We start from the raw sequence: 20802 nt of genomic DNA on the forward strand, positions 1-20802 counted from the left end.
TCAATTAGCTTTGTTTGAATGTGTTTACTTTCATTTGATTTAATTAGCTTTGTAGAATGCATTTGACTTTCATTTGATTCAATTAGCTTTGATGAATGCATTTGACTTTCATTTGATTCAAAAAGGTTTGTTTGAATGTGTTTGACTTTATTTGATTCAATTAGCTTTGTAGAAAAGCATTAGACTTTCATTTGATTCAATTAGCTTATTTGAATTTGTTTGACTTTCATTTGATTCAATTAGCTTTGTGGAATGCATTTGACTTTCATATGATTCAAAAAGCTTTGTTTGAATGTGTTTGACTTTCATTTGAATCAATTAGCTTTTGTTTGAATGTGTTTTACTTTCATTTGATTTAATTAGCTTTGTTAAATGCATTTGACTTTCATTTGATCTAATTAGCTTTGATGAATGCATTTGACTTTCATTTGATTCAAAAAGCTTTGTTTGAATGTGTTTCATTTGATTCAATTAGCTTTGTAGAATGCATTAGACTTTCATTTGATTCAATTAGCTTTGATTGAATGTGTTTGACTTTCATTTTATTCAATTAGCTTTGTTGAATGCATTTGACTTTCATTTGATTCAAATGCTTTGTTTGAATGTGTTTCTTTTATTTGATTCTATTAGCTTTGTAGAATGTATTAGAATTTCATTTGATTCAATTAGCTTTGTTTGAATACGTTTGACTTTCATTTCATTTAATTAGCTTTTTAGAATCCATTTGACTTTCATTTGATAGCTTTGTTGAATGCATTTGACCTTCATTTGATTCAAAAAGCTTTTTTGAATGAATTTGACTTTTATTTTATTCATTTCGCTTTGTAGAATGCATTTGACTTTCATTTGATTCAATTAGATTTGTGGAATGCATTTGACTTTCATATGATTCAAAAACTATGTTTGAATGTGTTTGACTTTCATTTGAATCAATTAGCTTTGTTTGAATGTGATTTACTTTCATTTGATTTAATTAGCTTTGTAGAATGCATTTGACTTTCATTTGATTCAATTAGCTTTGATGAATGCATTTGACTTTCATTTGATTCAAAAAGGTTTGTTTGAATGTGTTTGACTTTATTTGATTCAATTAGCTTTGTAGAAAGCATTAGACTTTCATTTGATTCAATTAGCTTAGTTTGAATTTGTTTGACTTTCATTTGATTCAATTAGCTTTGTGGAATGCATTTGACTTTCATATGATTCAAAAAGCTTTGTTTGAATGTGTTTGACTTTCATTTGAATCAATTAGCTTTGTTTGAATGTGTTTTACTTTCATTTGATTTAATTAGCTTTGTTAAATGCATTTGACTTTCATTTGATCTAATGAGCTTTGATGAATGCATTTGACTTTCATTTGATTCAAAAAGCTTTGTTTGAATGTGTTTGACTTTCATTTGATTCAATTAGCTTTGTAGAATGCATTAGACTTTCATTTGATTCAATTAGCTTTGATTGAATGTGTTTGACTTTCATTTTATTCAATTAGCTTTGTTGAATGCATTTGACTTTCATTTGATTCAAAATGCTTTGTTTGAATTGTTTAACTTTTATTTGATTCTATTAGCTTTGTAGAATGTATTAGAATTTCATTTGATTCAATTAGCTTTGTTTGAATACGTTTGACTTTCATTTTATTTATTAGCTTTTTAGAATCCATTTGACTTTCATTTGATAGCTTTGTTGAATGCATTTGACCTTCATTTGATTCAAAAGCTTTGTTTGAATGAATTTGACTTTTTTTTATTCATTTCGCTTTGTAGAATGCATTTGACTTTCATTTGATTCAATTAGATTTGTGGAATGCATTTGACTTTCACATGATTCAAAAAGGTATGTTTGAATGTGTTTGACTTTCATTTGAATCAATTAGCTTTGTTTGAATGTGTTTTACTTTTATTTGATTTAATTAGCTTTGTGGAATGCATTTGACTTTTATTTAATTCAATTAGCTTTGATGAATGCATTTGACTTTCATTTGATTCAAAAAGGTTTGTTTGAATGTGTTTGACTTTATTTGATTCAATTAGCTTTGTAGAAAGCATTAGACTTTCATTTGATTCAATTAGCTTAGTTTGAATTTGTTTGACTTTCATTTGATTCAATTAGCTTTGTGGAATTCATTTGACTTTCATATGATTCAAAAAGCTTTGTTTGAATGTGTTTGACTTTCATTTGAACCAATTAGCTTTGTTTGAATGTGTTTTACTTTCATTTGATTTAATTAGCTTTGTTAAATATTTGACTTTCATTTATCTAATTAGCTTTGATGAATGCATTTGACTTTCATTTGATTCAAAAAGCTTTGTTTGAATGTGTTTGACTTTCATTTTGATTCAATTAGCTTTGTAGAATGCATTTGACTTTCATATTATCTAATTAGCTTTGATGAATGCATTTGACTTTCATTTGAATCAATTAGCTTTGTTTGAATGTGATTTACTTTCATTTGATTTAATTAGCTTTGTAGAATGCATTTGACTTTCATTTGATTCAATTAGCTTTGATGAATGCATTTGACTTTCATTTGATTCAAAAAGGTTTGTTTGAATGTGTTTGACTTTATTTGATTCAATTAGCTTTGTAGAAAGCATTAGACTTTCATTTGATTCAATTAGCTTAGTTTGAATTTGTTTGACTTTCATTTGATTCAATTAGCTTTGTGGAATGCATTTGACTTTCATATGATTCAAAAAGCTTTGTTTGAATGTGTTTGACTTTCATTTGAATCAATTAGCTTTGTTTAAATGTGTTTTACTTTCATTTGATTTAATTAGCTTTGTTAATGCATTTGACTTTCATTTGATCTAATGAGCTTTGATGAATGCATTTGACTTTCATTTGATTCAAAAAGCTTTGTTTGAATGTGTTTGACTTTCATTTGATTCAATTAGCTTTGTAGAATGCATTAGACTTTCATTTGATTCAATTAGCTTTGATTGAATGTGTTTGACTTTCATTTTATTCAATTAGCTTTGTTGAATGCATTTGACTTTCATTTGATTCAAAATGCTTTGTTTGAATGTGTTTAACTTTTATTTGATTCTATTAGCTTTGTAGAATGTATTAGAATTTCATTTGATTCAATTAGCTTTGTTTGAATACGTTTGACTTTCATTTTATTTAATTAGCTTTTTAGAATCCATTTGACTTTCATTTGATAGCTTTGTTTGAATGCATTTGACCTTCATTTGATTCAAAAAGCTTTGTTTGAATGAATTTGACTTTTATTTTATTCATTTTCGCTTTGTAGAATGCATTTGACTTTCATTTGATTCAATTAGATTTGTGGAATGCATTTGACTTTCACATGATTCAAAAAGGTATGTTTGAATGTGTTTGACTTTCATTTGAATCAATTAGCTTTGTTTGAATGTGTTTTACTTTTTATTTGATTTAATTAGCTTTGTGGAATGCATTTGACTTTTATTTGATTCAATTAGCTTTGATGAATGCATTTGACTTTCATTTGATTCAAAAAGGTTTGTTTGAATGTGTTTGACTTTATTTGATTCAATTAGCTTTGTAGAAAGCATTAGACTTTCATTTGATTCAATTAGCTTAGTTTGAATTTGTTTGACTTTCATTTGATTCAATTAGCTTTGTGGAATTCATTTGACTTTCATATGATTCAAAAAGCTTTGTTTGAATGTGTTTGACTTTCATTTGAATCAATTAGTTTTGTTTAAATGTGTTTTACTTTCATTTGATTTAATTAGCTTTGTTAAATGCATTTGACTTTCATTTGACCTAATTAGCTTTGATGAATGCATTTGACTTTCATTTGATTCAAAAAGCTTTGTTTGAATGTGTTTGACTTTCATTTGATTCAATTAGCTTTGTAGAATGCATTAGACTTTCATTTGATTCAATTAGCTTTGATTGAATGTGTTTGACTTTCATTTTATTCAATTAGCTTTGTTGAATGCATTTGACTTTCATTTGATTCAAAATGCTTTGTTTGAATGTGTTTGACTTTTATTTGATTCTATTAGCTTTGTAGAATGTATTAGAATTTCATTTGATTCAATTAGCTTTGTTTGAATACGTTTGACTTTCATTTCATTTAATTAGCTTTGTAGAATCCATTTGACTTTCATTTGATAGCTTTGTTGAATGCATTTGACCTCTATTTGATTCAAAAAGCTTTGTTTGAATGAATTTGACTTTTATTTTATTCATTTCCCTTTGTAGAATGCATTTGACTTTCATTTGATTCAATTAGATTTGTGGAATGCATTTGACTTTCACATGATTCAAAAAGGTATGTTTGAATGTGTTTGACTTTCATTTGAATCAATTAGCTTTGTTTGAATGTGTTTTACTTTTATTTGATTTAATTAGCTTTGTAGAATGCATTTGACTTTTATTTGATTCAATTAGCTTTGATGAATGCATTTCACTTTCATTTGATTCAAAAAGGTTTGTTTGAATGTGTTTGACTTTATTTGATTCAATTAGCTTTGTAGAAAGCATTAGACTTTCATTTGATTCAATTAGCTTAGTTTGAATTTGTTTGACTTTCATTTGATTCAATTAGCTTTGTGGAATGCATTTGACTTTCATATGATTCAAAAAGCTTTGTTTGAATGTGTTTAACTTTCATTTGAACCAATTAGCTTTGTTTGAATGTGTTTTACTTTCATTTGATTTAATTAGCTTTGTTAAATGCATTTGACTTTCATATTATCTAATTAGCTTTGATGAATGCATTTGACTTTCATTTGATTCAAAAAGCTTTGTTTGAATGTGTTTGACTTTCATTTGATTCAATTAGCTTTGTAGAATGCATTAGACTTTCATTTGATTCAATTAGTTTTGATTGAATGTGTTTGACTTTCATTTTATTCAATTAGCTTTGTTGAATGCATTTGACTTTCATTTGATTCAAAATGCTTTGTTTGAATGTGTTTGACTTTTATTTGATTCTATTAGCTTTGTAGAATGTATTAGAATTTCATTTGATTCAATTAGCTTTGTTTGAATACGTTTGACTTTCATTTTATTTAATTAGCTTTTTAGAATCCATTTGACTTTCATTTGATAGCTTTGTTGAATGCATTTGACCTTCATTTGATTCAAAAAGCTTTGTTTGAATGAATTTAACTTTTATTTTATTCATTTCGCTTTGTAGAATGCATTTGCCTTTCATTTGATTCAATTAGATTTGTGGAATGCATTTGACTTTCATATGATTCAAAAAGCTATGTTTGAATGTGTTTGACTTTCATTTGAATCAATTAGCTTTGTTTGAATGTGTTTTACTTTCATTTGATTTAATTAGCTTTGTAGAATGCATTTGACTTTCATTTGATTCAATTAGCTTTGATGAATGCATTTGACTTTCATTTGATTCAAAAAGGTTTGTTTGAATGTGTTTGACTTTATTTGATTCAATTAGCTTTGTAGAAAGCATTAGACTTTCATTTGATTCAATTAGCTTAGTTTGAATTTGTTTGACTTTCATTTGATTCAATTAGCTTTGTGGAATGCATTTGACTTTCATATGATTCAAAAAGCTTTGTTTGAATGTGTTTGACTTTCAATTGAATCAATTAGCTTTGTTTGAATGTGTTTTACTTTCATTTGATTTAATTAGCTTTGTTAAATGCATTTGACTTTCATTTGATCTAATGAGCTTTGATGAATGCATTTGACTTTCATTTGATTCAAAAAGCTTTGTTTGAATGTGTTTGACTTTCATTTGATTCAATTAGCTTTGTAGAATGCATTAGTCTTTCATTTGATTCAATTAGCTTTGATTGAATGTGTTTGACTTTCATTTTATTCAATTAGCTTTGTTGAATGCATTTGACTTTCATTTGATTCAAAATGCTTTGTTTGAATGTGTTTGACTTTTATTTGATTCTATTAGCTTTGTAGAATGTATTAGAATTTCATTTGATTCAATTAGCTTTGTTTGAATACGTTTGACTTTCATTTCATTTAATTAGCTTTGTAGAATCCATTTGACTTTCATTTGTGATGCAAATCATGAAGAGTCCATTAGTCCAATCAAGCATGATCATCCTACAAGTCAAATTCACAAAGAAATCATTCTTGCTAAGTCATTTGAAGATCAAGTGTTAGATACTTTTTGTGCGCATGGACCGTTTCTTGCTAACCAAGGGTTTACTTGTTTACATTCTGGTTATGAATGTTAATGGGTTAATGGGCATCCTAGGCACGTTTTGAACAGCCTTAGGCATAGGAAAAGGCGTCCTTGAAGCAAGGAGAAACTTCATTGCAAATCATAAACATTTAGCATGAAGAAAGGCATGAATCAAGGGGAGGTTACTCCACGTTTTTTGCTGGTTCTTTATGGCTGTTTTTAAGCTTCTTTTCAGCAGTTCTTAAGAGGTTAATTAAGGGTGATTAAAGCCTAAAATCAGTTAAGAAAATCTGCTTAGCTTAGGCGTGATTCTAGGCTAGGTTTTAGCTTTCATGTTTAGTTACAATAAACACACGTTAAGCTTGTTTAATGCGTGTAGTTTAGTACTAGTTTGTTTTCTTTATTTAAGCTTATGAAATGTAAGTGTATGGCAGATTATGATATATGAATTAAGAAAGTTTTCTCCTTAAAAACTATTTATTCTTGTTGCTAAGATAAATCGTTTTTTTTTCCAAGTTTAACTTGACGAATTTGAGTGGTTAAGTGAGTTTTCCTTCCATGAAAATTAAACAACTAGTGGGTTTTTAAGTGAGTAATCCTTGCCTACATATCTTGTTTGTTTAAGTGAGTAATCCTTACAAACTAATCCTTCTTTCCTCTAAAAAACGTTCCTTAACCATTTCAAAACAACCTACAAACTTTACCCGTTATTTGACTTAAAACACCAACCTTTTTTTTTTCCCTTTCCACTAAAGTTTGATCCATTAAGCTTGTATTAACTAAGACTTTCTATTAGTTTTTAACATCATTTGGCGCGTCAGGTAGGGGGTATTTCTGTCCAAAATGGATCAAGCAAACCCAAATGAAACCATTGACCAAAGGAGACTTAGAATGATGGAGGAAAACCAACAAAGACTCTTGGAAACCAATGAGCAATTACATGGTGATATAATGGCTCTAATGGCTCGTTTGTTGACACAAGAACAAAGGGATGGGCGTCAAAACCCTCCTAGAATTGATGACAAGAGTCTAAAGGTGGATGTAGACCTTTTTGATGGTACTCTTGACCCTGAGAAGTACTTGGAGTGGGAACAATCACTTGAGAGGTACTTTGAGTTCAAAGACGTTGAGGAAGATGAACAAAAGTACAAGATTGCTAAGGTAAAGATAGCCAAGTATGCTGAAACTTGGTTGAAAGGAGTCCAAAGAAAACGAGAAAGCAATGGGAAAACTCGTATTTTCTACATGGACCAAGCTTAGGAAGAAACTTAGGGGACGATTTGTTCCTTCTAATTACAAGCAATCCATGTATGTGAAATGGAGCACTTTGCAGCAAGGAGGGAGTAGTGTGGAGGAATACATTAAAGAATTTGAGAAACTTTCCATTGTGTGCGAAATAGTGGAAAATGAAGAACTCAAATTAGGGAGGTTTATGGCTGGTTTGGATAAGGACATTTATGAGAAAGTAGAAGTGCAACCCAATCTGACCTTTGATGAAGCTTGTAAGCTTTCGGTGAAATTTGACAATCAAAAGAAGAAGAAGAAACCTTCGAACCCTTTTGACCCAAAATTCAAACGCCCATTTAACCCACCAAAAGAAACCCCTTCCTTTCCAAATTCCACTACCAAAAAGAACCCTGCCTCGTTTGATCTTTCACAAAAGAAAAAGGAAAAGCCAAAACCGGAGACTTAAGTGACATTGTTTGTTTCAAATGTCATGGAAGAGGACATCTACAAGAGAGATTGTCCTAATGCAAGAGCTTTAACCATACGAGAGCTTAAGAATATGATGGCACAACCTTTTGTCCTTGAAGAAGAGAAGGAGAACGAAAATTGTAGTGAAAATGTACATTTAGAGTCTTATGATTCTAATGAGGAGGAGGAGCAAGTTGATGACTGTTTTCCCGAAAAAATAGTCTAGTAATGAGGAGAGCCCTCCAAATGCACGTGGAGGTTGAGAAAACCCCAATTCAAAGAGAAATGTCTTCTTAACCAAATGCAAGGTTAATGAAGATGTGTGTGACTTGATTGTTGATAGTGGCAGTGAAGCTAATGTTGTGTCAAGTGATCTTGTTAAGAAACTTGACTTGAGACTACTAGACATCTACTCCTTACAAGTTGAGTTGGCTGATAAGAGCAAGAGTACGGGGGTTTAGAAAACAATGTCTAGTAAAATTTCAGATTGGTTCGTATGTGGATGAAATTTTATGTGATGTCATTCCCATGGATGCTTGTCACATTTTGTTAGGGAGGCCATGGCAAAGTGACAAAAAATCAGTACATGATGGCCTATCAAACACCTACACCATTACTCACCAAGGCAGCAAGAAAGTGTTGCACCCCTTACCACCACAAAAAAAGCCTTTCCCAAACACAATCCCCACCACACAAAAAGAGACCCAAAAGAAAGGACATTTTGTTGCTTTCCTTAAAAGAATTCGAAAACTCTTTGGAGAAGCAAGATGAAGTGTTCTTATTGTTTTCTAAAGAGGAACACGAAGGTTTTGTCCAACAAAACCCTAGGCTAGCCGCATTGATCAAGGAGTATGAAGATGTTTTTTCTAATGAATTACCACAAGGGTTGCCTCCTATTCGTGGTATAGAGCATCAAATAATTTTGATTCCGGGAGCCCCCCTTCCAAATAAACCCCTTATAGATGCAATCCCATGGAAACTAAGGAATTACAAAGACAAATTGAGGAGTTGATTCAAATGGGTTACGTGAGAGAATCCATTGAGTCCTTGTGCCGTTCCAGCTTTGTTAGTGCCAAAAAGGATGGAACATGGAGATGTGTATTGATAGTAGGGCGGTGAATAACATAACCATTAAGTATAGGTTTCCTATTCCTAGACTTGATGATATGTTAGATGAGTTGAGTGGAGCTCAAGTGTTTTCCAAGATAGATTTGAGGAGTGGATATCACCAATTAGAATGAGGGAAGGTGATGAATGGAAAACAGCCTTTAAAACTAAGCATGGTTTGTATGAGTGGCTGTTATGCATTTGGATTAACAAATGCTCCAAGCACCTTCATGAGACTTATGAACGAAATGTTGAGGCCATTTTGGGGAAGTTCGTAGTTGTTTACTTAGATGACATTCTCATCTATAGTAAAAATGAGGAGGAGCACTTGAAACATTTGGAAGAGATTTTCAAAACCTTGAGAGAGCAACAATTGTATGGAAATTGGAAGAAATGCCATTTTTTGCTAACGATATTGTTTTCCTTGGTTATATTATTTCAGGTGAAGGAATTAAAGTTGATCCAAGCAAAGTGGAAGCCATTTCTTCATGACCATTCCAAAAAACAGTCACGGAGGTTCGTTCATTTCATGGACTTACTTCGTTCTATAGGCGGTTTATTGAACATTTTAGCACCTTATGGCTCCCATCACCGAATGTACAAAGAAGGGAAGTTTTCAATGGACTCCACAGGCTCAAAAGGCGTTTGAGTTGGTGAAGAAAAAGATGTGTGAAGCGCGGTTCTAGCTCTTCCAGATTTCATGAAACCATTTGAAGTTGAGTGTGATGCAAGTGGAAAAGGAATAGGGCTGTTCTAATCCAAGAGAAGAAGCCAATTGCGTATTTTAGTGAGAAATTGAGCCAAGGCAAATTAAATTACTCCACTTATGACAAAGAACTCTATGCCATGGTTTGAGCTTTGGATCATTGGTCACATTATTTGAGGCCACAGCCTTTTCATCTCACATTCGGATCATGAATCTTTAAGGTTCATTCATGGGCAAAAGAAGTTGAATGCAAGGCATGCTAAGTGGTGGAATTCCTACAATCTTTCAACTTTGCAACCAAGTACAAGAAGGGCAAAACCAATATTGTGGCAGATGCATTATCAAGAAGGCATAATCTTCTTGGAATCATGGAAACTAAAATTCATGGTTTCAGAGGTCATGAAGGAATCATACAAAGATGATCTTGAACTCAAGGAAATCATGGAGTCTTGCAAAATGGAGTCCACGGTTCATTTGTCATAGTAGATGGTTTCCTTTTCAAAGGGAACAAACTTTGTGTTCCTAAAGGTGCAATTCGAGAGTTGTTGATCAAGGAAGCTCATGGAGGAGGACTTGCTGGTCATATGGGTATACAAAAGACCCTAGAAATCTTACAAAGTCATTTTTATTGGCCAAAATGTTAGCTAATGTGCACCAAGTTTTGGCTAGGTGTTCTATTTGTCAAAGAGCCAAATGACGTTTCATAAGGGAGAGTATAAGCCTTTACCCATTCCCGAAAGACCTTGGGAAGATTTGAGTATGGATTTCATAATTGGCCTTGCTAGAACAGCTCGTTGTAAAGATTCTATCATGGTGGCCGTTGATCGGTTTTCAAAGATGGCTCATTTCATAGCTTGTAAGAAGGTGGATGATGCGTTCAATGTGGCGCAACTTTTTTTAAGAAGTGGCTAGATTACATGGTTTGCCTAGAACCATAGTTTCGGATCGTGACACTACGTTTGTGAGTCATTTTTGGAAGTCCTTGTGGAGGCTCGTGGGTACTAAGCTACTTTTCTCAACAAGCCATCATCCACAAAAAGATGGTCAAACCGAAGTGGTGAACCGAATTCTTGGTTTCTTTGCTTCGTGCCTTAGTGAATAAGGGAGGTAAAGATTGGGACTTGAAGTTAGCTCATGCAGAGTTTGCCTACAATAGAACTCCAAGCAAAACTACAAAGTATTCACCTTTTGAAGTTGTGTATGGTGTGAATCCTTATGTGCCGATTGATTACATTTCTCTTCCTAAAGATAAGTTCGTGCATGGGACAGCAAGGAGCATATCGAATTCATGATTGATGTCCATAAAGAAGTTAGGAAAGAACATAGAAAAGGCAAATGAGTCATACAAGAAGCAAGCTAACAAAAACTTGAGAAATATGAAGAAGTTCGAAGTGGGTGATCTTGTGTGGATATTCTTGCGCAAAAGAAAGGTTTCCTAAACAAAGGAAACACAAATTGATGCCTAGGCAGAAGGGCCTTTTCAAATCATGGAAAAGAAAGTTGACCTTGGGGGCAATTCGGAGTTTCATCAACTTTCAACGTGGGTGACTTGGCTCCTTATCTAGAAGATGATGAGTTGAGGGAAACTCCTTTCGAAGAAGGGGAGGATGATGCAAATCATGACGAGTCCATTAGTCCAAACAAGCATGATCATCCTACAAGTCCAATTCACAAAGAAATCATTCTTGCTAAGTCATTTGAAGATCAAGTGTTAGATACTTTTTGTGCGCATGGACCGTTTCTTGCTAACCAAGGGTTTACTTGTTTACATTCTGGTTTGAATATTAGTGGGCATCCTAGGCACGTTTTCTTCACCTTAGGCATAGGAAAAGGCGTCCTTGAAGCAAGGAAAACTTCATTGCAAGTCATAAACATTCAGCATAAAGAAAGCATGAATCAAGGGGAGGTTACTCCACGTTTTTGCTGTTCTTTATGGCTGTGCTTAAGCTTCTTTTCAGCAGTTTTTAAGAGGTTAATTAAGGGTGATTAAGCCTAAAATCAGTTAAGAAAATCTGTTTAACTTAGGCGTGATTCTAGGCTAGTTTTAGCTTTCATGTTTAGTTACAATAAACACACATTAAGCTTGTTTAATGCGTGTAGTTTTAGTACTAGTTTGCTTTCTTTATTTAAGCTTATGCAATGTAAGTGTATGGCAGATTATGATATATGAATTAAGAAAGTTTTCTCCTTAAAACTATTTATTCTTGTTGCTAAGATAAATCGTTTTTGTTACCAAGTTTAACTTGACGAATTTGAGTGGTTAAGTGAGTTTTCCTTCCATGCAAATTAAACAACTAGTGGTTTTAAGTGAGTAATCCTTGCCTACATATCTTGTTTGTTTAAGTGAGTAATCCTTACAAACTAATCTTCTTCCCTCTAAAAAAAAACGTTCCTTAACATTTCCAAAACAACCTACAAACCTTACCCGTAATTTGACTTAAAACACCAACCTTTGTTTCTTTCCACTTAAGTTTGATCCATTAAGCTTGTATTAATTAAGACTTTCTTTTAGTTTTTAAATCATTTGGCGCGTCAGGTAGGGAAGTTTCTGTCCAAATGGATCAAGCAAACCCAAATGAAACCATTGACCAAAGGAACTTAGAATTATGGAGGAAAACCAACAAAGACTCTTGGAAACCAATGAGCAATTACATGGTAATATAATGGCTCTAATGGCTCGTTTGTTGACACAAGAACAAAGGGATGGGCGTCAAAACCCTCCTAGATATGATGACAAGAGTCTAAAGGTGGATGTAGACCTTTTTTGATGGTACTCTTGACCCTGAGAAGTACTTGGAGTGGGAGCAATCACTTGAGAGGTACTTTGAGTTCAAAGACGTTGAGGAATATGAACAAAAGTACAAGATTGCTAAGGTAAAGATAGCCAAGTATGCTGAAACTTGGTTGAAAGGAGTCCAAAGAAAACGAGAAAGCAATGGGAAAACTCGTATTTCTACATGGACCAAGCTTAGGAAGAAACTTAGGGGACGATTTGTTCCTTCTAATTACAAGCAATCCATGTATGTGAAATGGAGTACTTTGCAGCAAGGAGGGAGTAGTGTGGAGGAATACATTAAAGAATTTGAGAAACTTTCCATTGTGTGCGAAATAGTGGAAAATGAAGAACTCAAATTAGGGAGGTTTATGGCTGGTTTGGATAAGGACATTTATGAGAAAGTAGAAGTGCAACCCAATCTGACCTTTGATGAAGCTTGTAAGCTTTCGGTGAAATTTGACAATCAAAAGAAGAAGAAGAAACCTTCGAACCCTTTTGACCCAAAATTCAAACGTCCATTTAACCCACCAAAAGAAACCCCTTCCTTTCCAAATTCCACTACCAAAAAGAACCCTACCTCGTTTGATCTTTCACAAAAGAAAAAGGAAAAGCCAAAACCGGAGACTTAAGTGACATTGTTTGTTTCAAATTCACGGAAGAGGACACTACAAGAGAGATTGTCCTAATGCAAGAGCTTTAACCATACGAGAGCTTAAGAATATGATGCACAACCTTTTGTCCTTGAAGAAGAGAAGGAGGACGAAAATGGTAGTGAAAATGTACCTTTAGAGTCTTATGATTCTAATGAGGAGAGGAGCAAGTTGATGACTGTTTTCCCGAAAAAAATAGTCTAGTATGAGGAGAGCCCTCCAAATGCACGTGGAGGTTGAGAAAACCCCAATTCAAAGAGAGAATGTCTTCTTAACCAAATGCAAGGTTAATGAAGATGTGTGTGACTTGATTGTTGATAGTGGCAGTGAAGCTAATGTTGTGTCAAGTGATCTTGTTACGAAACTTGACTTGGAGACTACTAGACATCCTACTCCTTACAAGTTGAGTTGGCTTGATAAGAGCAAGAGTACGGGGGTTAGAAAACAATGTCTAGTAAAATTTCAGATTGGTTCGTATGTGGATGAAATTTTATGTGATGTCATTCCATGGATGCTTGTCACATTTTGTTAGGGAGGCCATGGCAAAGTGACAAAAAATCAGTACATGATGGCCTATCAAACACTACACCATTACTCACCAAGGCAGCAAGAAAGTGTTGCACCCTTACCACCACAAAAAAGCCTTTCCCAAACACAATCCCCACACCACAAAAAGAACCCAAAAGAAAGGACATTTTGTTGCTTTCCTTAAAAGAATTCGAAAACTCTTTGGAGAAGCAAGATGAAGTGTTCTTATTGTTTTCTAAAGAGGAACACGAAGGTTTTGTCCAACAAAACCCTAGGCTAGCCGCATTGATCAAGGAGTATGAAGATGTTTTTCCTAATGAATTACCACAAGGGTTGCCTCCTATTCGTGGTATAGAGCATCAAATAGATTTGATTCCGGGAGCCCCCCTTCCAAATAAACCCCCTTATAGATGCAATCCCATGGAAACTAAGGAATTACAAAGACAAATTGAGGAGTTGATTCAAATGGGTTACGTGAGAGAATCCATGAGTCCTTGTGCCGTTCCACGCTTTGTTAGTGCCAAAAAAGGATGGAACATGGAGGATGTGTATTGATAGTAGGGCGGTGAATAACATAACCATTAAGTATAGGTTTCCTATTCCTAGACTTGATGATATGTTAGATGAGTTGAGTGGAGCTCAAGTGTTTTCCAAGATAGATTTGAGGAGTGGATATCACCAAATTAGAATGAGGGAAGGTGATGATGGAAAACAGCCTTTAAACTAAGCATGGTTTGTATGAGTGCTTGTTATGCCATTTGGATTAACAAATGCTCCAAGCACCTTCATGAGACTTATGAACGAAATGTTGAGGCCATTTTTGGGAAGTTCGTAGTTGTTTACTTAGATGACATTCTCATCTATAGTAAAATGAGGAGGAGCACTTGAAACATTTGGAAGAGATTTTCAAAACCTTGAGAGAGCAACAATTGTATGGAAATTGGAGAAATGCCATTTTTGCTAACGATATTGTTTTCCTTGGTTATATTATTTCAGGTGAAGGAATTAAAGTTGATCCAAGCAAAGTGGAAGCCATTTCTTCATGGCCAATTCCAAAAACAGTCACGAGGTTCGTTCATTTCATGGACTTACTTCGTTCTATAGGCGGTTTATTGAACATTTTAGCACCCTTATGGCTCCCATCACCGAATGTACAAAGAAGGGAAGTTTTCAATGGACTCCACAGCTCAAAAGGCGTTTGAGTTGGTGAAGAAAAAGATGTGTGAAGCGCCGGTTCTAGCTCTTCCAGATTTCATGAAACCATTTGAAGTTGAGTGTGATGCAAGTGAAAAGGAATAGGGCTGTTCTAATCCAAGAAAAGAAGCCAATTGCGTATTTTAGTGAGAAATTGAGCAAGGCAAATTAAATTACTCCACTTATGACAAAGAACTCTATGCCATGGTTTGAGCTTTGGATCATTGGTCACATTATTTGAGGCCACAGCCTTTCATCTCACATTCGATCATGAATCTTTAAGGTTCATTCATGGCAAAAGAAGTTGAATGCAAGGCTGCTAAGTGGGTGGAATTCTACAATCTTTCAACTTTGCAACCAAGTACAAGAAGGCAAACCAATATTGTGGCAGATGCATTATCAAGAAGGCATAATCTTCTTGGAATCATGGAAACTAAAATTCTTGGTTTCGAGGTCATGAAGGAATCATACAAAGATGATCTTGAACTCAAGGAAATCATGGAGTCTTGCAAAAATGGAGTCCACGGTTCATTTGTCATAGTAGATGGTTTCCTTTTCAAAGGGAACAAACTTTGTGTTCCTAAAGTGCAATTCGAGAGTTGTTGATCAAGGAAGCTCATGGAGGAGGACTTGCTGGTCATATGGGTATACAAAAGACCCTAGAAATCTTACAAAGTCATTTTTATTGGCCAAAAATGTTAGCTAATGTGCACCAAGTTTTGGCTAGGTGTTCTATTTGTCAAAGAGCCAAAATGACGTTTCATAAGGGAGAGTATAAGCCTTTACCCATTCCGAAAGACCTTGGAAGATTTGAGTATGGATTTCATATTGGCCTTGCCTAGAACAGCTCGTTGTAAAGATTCTATCATGGTGCCGTTGATCGGTTTTCAAAGATGGCTCATTTCATAGCTTGTAAGAAGGTGGATGATGCGTTCAATGTGGCGCAACTTTTTTTTAAGGAAGTGGCTAGATTACATGGTTTGCCTAGAACCATAGTTTCGGATCGTGACACTACGTTTGTGAGTCATTTTTGGAAGTCCTTGTGGAGGCTCGTGGGTACTAAGCTACTTTCTCAACAAGCCATCATCCACAAAAAGATGGTCAAACCGAAGTGGTGAACCGAATTCTTGTTCTTTGCTTCGTGCCTTAGTGAATAAGGGAGGTAAAGATTGGGACTTGAAGTTAGCTCATGCAGAGTTTGCCTACAATAGAACTCCAAGCAAAACTACAAAGTATTCACCTTTTGAAGTTGTGTATGGTGTGAATCCTTATGTGCCGATTGATTACATTTCTCTTCCTAAAGATAAGTTCGTGCATGGGACAGCCAAGGAGCATATCGAATTCATGATTGATGTCCATAAAGAAGTTAGGAAGAACATAGAAAAGGCAAATGAGTCATACAAGAAGCAAGCTAACAAAAACTTGAGAAATATGAAGAAGTTCGAAGTGGGTGATCTTGTGTGGATATTCTTGCGCAAAGAAAGGTTTCCTAAACAAAGGAAACACAAATTGATGCCTAGGGCAGAAGGGCCTTTTCAAATCATGGAAAAGAAAGTTGACCTTGGAGGCAATTCGGAGTTTCATCAACTTCAACGTGGGTGACTTGGCTCCTTATCTAGAAGATGATGAGTTGAGGGAAACTCCTTTCGAAGAAGGGAGGATGATGCAAATCATGACGAGTCCATTAGTCCAAACAAGCATGATCATCCTACAAGTCCAATTCACAAAGAAATCATTCTTGCTAAGTCATTTGAAGATCAAGTGTTAGATACTTTTTGTGCGCATGGACCGTTTCTTGCTAACCAAGGTTTACTTGTTTACATTCTGTTATGAATATTAGTGGGCATCCTAGGCACGTTTTCTTCAGCCTTAGGCATAGGAAAAGGCGTCCTTGAAGCAAGGAGAAACTTCATTGCAAGTCATAAACATTCAGCATAAAGAAAGGCATGAATCAAGGGGAGGTTACTCCACGTTTTGCTGGTTCTTTATGGCTGTGCTTAAGCTTCTTTTCAGCAGTTTTAAGAGGTTAATTAAGGGTGATTAAAGCCTAAAATCAGTTAAGAAAATCTGTTTAACTTAGGCGTGATTCTAGGCTAGGTTTTAGCTTTCATGTTTAGTTACAATAAACACACATTAAGCTTGTTTAATGCGTGTAGTTTAGTACTAGTTTGCTTTCTTTATTTAAGCTTATGCAATGTAAGTGTATGGCAGATTATGATATATGAATTAAGAAAGTTTTCTCCTTAAAAACTATTTATTCTTGTTGCTAAGATAAATCGTTTTTGTTACCAAGTTTAACTTGACGAATTTGAGTGGTTAAGTGAGTTTTCCTTCCATGCAAATTAAACAACTAGTGGGTTTTAAGTGAGTAATCCTTGCCTACATATCTTGTTTGTTTAAGTGAGTAATCCTTACAAACTAATCCTTCTTCCCTCTAAAAAAAACGTTCCTTAACCATTTCCAAAACAACCTACAAACCTTACCCGTAATTTGACTTAAAACACCAACCTTTGTTTCTTTCCACTTAAGTTTGATCCATTAAGCTTGTATTAATTAAGACTTTCTTTTAGTTTTTAAATCATTTGGCGCGTCAGGTAGGGGAAGTTTCTGTCCAAATGATCAAGCAAACCCAAATGAAACCATTGACCAAAGGAGACTTAGAATTATGGAGGAAAACCAACAAAGACTCTGGAAACCAATGAGCAATTACATGGTAATATAATGGCTCTAATGGCTCGTTTGTTGACACAAGAACAAAGGGATGGGCGTCAAAACCCTCCTAGATATGATGACAAGAGTCTAAAGGTGGATGTAGACCTTTTTGATGTACTCTTGACCCTGAGAAGTACTTGGAGTGGGAGCAATCACTTGAGAGGTACTTTGAGTTCAAAGACGTTGAGGAATATGAACAAAAGTACAAGATTGCTAAGGTAAAGATAGCCAAGTATGCTGAAACTTGGTTGAAAGGAGTCCAAAGAAAACGAGAAAGCAATGGGAAAACTCGTATTTCTACATGGACCAAGCTTAGGAAGAAACTTAGGGGACGATTTGTTCCTTCTAATTACAAGCAATCCATGTATGTGAAATGGAGTACTTTGCAGCAAGGAGGGAGTAGTGTGGAGGAATACATTAAAGAATTTGAGAAACTTTCCATTGTGTGCGAAATAGTGGAAAATGAAAGAACTCAAATTAGGAGGTTTATGGCTGTTTGGATAAGGACATTTATGAGAAAGTAGAAGTGCAACCCAATCTGACCTTTGATGAAGCTTGTAAGCTTTCGGTGAAATTTGACAATCAAAAGAAGAAGAAGAAACCTTCGAACCCTTTTGACCCAAAATTCAAACGTCCATTTAACCCACCAAAAGAAACCCCTTCCTTTCCAAATTCCACTACCAAAAAGAAACCTACCTCGTTTGATCTTTCACAAAAAGAAAAAGGAAAAGCCAAAACCGGAGACTTAAGTGACATTGTTTGTTTCAAATGTCACGGAAGAGGACACTACAAGAGAGATTGTCCTAATGCAAGAGCTTTAACCATACGAGAGCTTAAGAATATGATGGCACAACCTTTTGTCCTTGAGAAGAGAAGGAGGACGAAAATGGTAGTGAAAATGTACCTTTAGAGTCTTATGATTCTAATGAGGAGGAGGAGCAAGTTGATGACTGTTTTCCCGAAAAAAATGTCTAGTAATGAGGAGAGCCCTCCAAATGCACGTGGAGGTTGAGAAAACCCCAATTCAAGAGAGAATGTCTTCTTAACCAAATGCAAGGTTAATGAAGATGTGTGTGACTTGATTGTTGATAGTGGCAGTGAAGCTAATGTTGTGTCAAGTGATCTTGTTACGAAACTTGACTTGGAGACTACTAGACATCCTACTCCTTACAAGTTGAGTTGGCTTGATAAGAGCAGAGTACGGGGGTTAGAAAACAATGTCTAGTAAAATTTCAGATTGGTTCGTATGTGGATGAAATTTTATGTGATGTCATTCCATGGATGCTTGTCACATTTTGTTAGGAGCCATGGCAAAGTGACAAAAAATCAGTACATGATGGCCTATCAAACACCTACACCATTACTCACCAAGGCAGCAAGAAAGTGTTGCACCCCTTACCACCACAAAAAAGCCTTTCCCAAACACAATCCCCACCACCACAAAAAGAACCCAAAAGAAAGGAATTTTGTTGCTTTCCTTAAAAGAATTCGAAAACTCTTTGGAGAAGGAAGATGAAGTGTTCTTATTGTTTTCTAAAGAGGAACACGAAGGTTTTGTCCAACAAAACCCTAGGCTAGCCGCATTGATCAAGGAGTATGAAGATGTTTTTCCTAATGAAATTACCACAAGGGTTGCCTCCTATTCGTGGTATAGAGCATCAAATAGATTTGATTCCGGGAGCCCCCCTTCCAAATAAACCCCCTTATAGATGCAATCCCATGGAACTAAGGAATTACAAAGACAAATTGAGGAGTTGATTCAAATGGGTTACGTGAGAGAATCCATGAGTCCTTGTGCCGTTCCAGCTTTGTTAGTGCCAAAAAAAGGATGGAACATGGAGGATGTGTATTGATAGTAGGGCGGTGAATAACATAACCATTAAGTATAGGTTTCCTATTCCTAGACTTGATGATATGTTAGATGAGTTGAGTGGAGCTCAAGTGTTTTCCAAGATAGATTTGAGGAGTGGATATCACCAAATTAGAATGAGGGAAGGTGATGAGTGGAAAACAGCCTTTAAAACTAAGCATGGTTTGTATGAGTGGCTTGTTATGCCATTTGGATTAACAAATGCTCCAAGCACCTTCATGAGACTTATGAACGAAATGTTGAGGCCATTTTTGGGGAAGTTCGTAGTTGTTTACTTAGATGACATTCTCATCTATAGTAAAAATGAGGAGGAGCACTTGAAACATTTGGAAGAGATTTTCAAAACCTTGAGAGAGCAACAATTGTATGAAAATTGGAGAAATGCATTTTTTGCTAACGGATATTGTTTTCCTTGGTTATATTATTTCAGGTGAAGGAATTAAAGTTGATCCAAGCAAAGTGGAAGCCATTTCTTCATGGCCAATTCCAAAAACAGTCACGGAGGTTCGTTCATTTCATGGACTTACTTCGTTCTATAGGCGGTTTATTGAACATTTTAGCACCTTATGGCTCCCATCACCGAATGTACAAAGAAGGGAAGTTTTCAATGGACTCCACAGGCTCAAAAGGCGTTTGAGTTGGTGAAGAAAAAGATGTGTGAAGCGCCGGTTCTAGCCTTCCAGATTTCATGAAACCATTTGAAGTTGAGTGTGATGCAAGTGGAAAAGGAATAGGGGCTGTTCTAATCCAAGAAAAGAAGCCAATTGCGTATTTTAGTGAGAAATTGAGCCAAGGCAAATTAAATTACTCCACTTATGACAAAGAACTCTATGCCATGGTTTGAGCTTTGGATCATTGTCACATTATTTGAGGCCACAGCCTTTCATCTCACATTCGGATCATGAATCTTTAAGGTTCATTCATGGGCAAAAGAAGTTGAATGCAAGGCATGCTAAGTGGGTGGAATTCCTACAATCTTTCAACTTTGCAACCAAGTACAAGAAGGGCAAAAACCAATATTGTGGCAGATGCATTATCAAGAAGGCATAATCTTCTTGGAATCATGGAAACTAAAATTCTTGGTTTCGAGGTCATGAAGGAATCATACAAAGATGATCTGAACTCAAGGAAATCATGGAGTCTTGCAAAAATGGAGTCCACGGTTCATTTGTCATAGTAGATGGTTTCCTTTTCAAAGGGAACAAACTTTGTGTTCCTAAAGGTGCAATTCGAGAGTTGTTGATCAAGGAAGCTCATGGAGGAGGACTTGCTGGTCATATGGGTATACAAAAGACCCTAGAAATCTTACAAAGTCATTTTTATTGGCCAAAAATGTTAGCTAATGTGCACCAAGTTTTGGCTAGGTGTTCTATTTGTCAAAGAGCCAAAATGACGTTTCATAAGGGAGAGTATAAGCCTTTACCCATTCTCGAAAAGACCTTGGAAGATTTG

The 20802-nt window shown here is 35.0% G+C and overlaps 1 protein-coding gene across 1 annotated transcript; it reads left to right on the top strand.

The window, feature by feature from the left end:
- Positions 1-14747: 14747 nt before the first annotated feature.
- On the top strand, positions 14748-15374 carry LOC110720658. Its single transcript, XM_021899710.1, has 2 exons — positions 14748-14859; positions 15052-15374. The coding sequence occupies exons 1-2, from the start codon at positions 14748-14750 to the stop codon at positions 15372-15374; spliced, it is 435 nt and encodes a 144-aa protein (XP_021755402.1).
- The last annotated feature ends 5428 nt before the right edge of the window (positions 15375-20802 follow it).

Source organism: Chenopodium quinoa, unplaced genomic scaffold (genome assembly GCF_001683475.1).
Source record: "Chenopodium quinoa cultivar QQ74 unplaced genomic scaffold, ASM168347v1, whole genome shotgun sequence".
In the NCBI taxonomy this organism is placed as follows: domain Eukaryota; kingdom Viridiplantae; phylum Streptophyta; class Magnoliopsida; order Caryophyllales; family Amaranthaceae; genus Chenopodium; species Chenopodium quinoa.

Bases quoted from the DNA above. Each gene is read 5' to 3' on its own strand.
- LOC110720658 (XM_021899710.1), top strand. From the start codon at position 14,748: ATGGACTCCACAGCTCAAAAGGCGTTTGAGTTGGTGAAGAAAAAGATG. The intron at 14,860-15,051 runs GTGAAAAGGAAT...TGAATCTTTAAG, and splicing joins TGAAGTTGAGTGTGATGCAA to GTTCATTCATGGCAAAAGAA.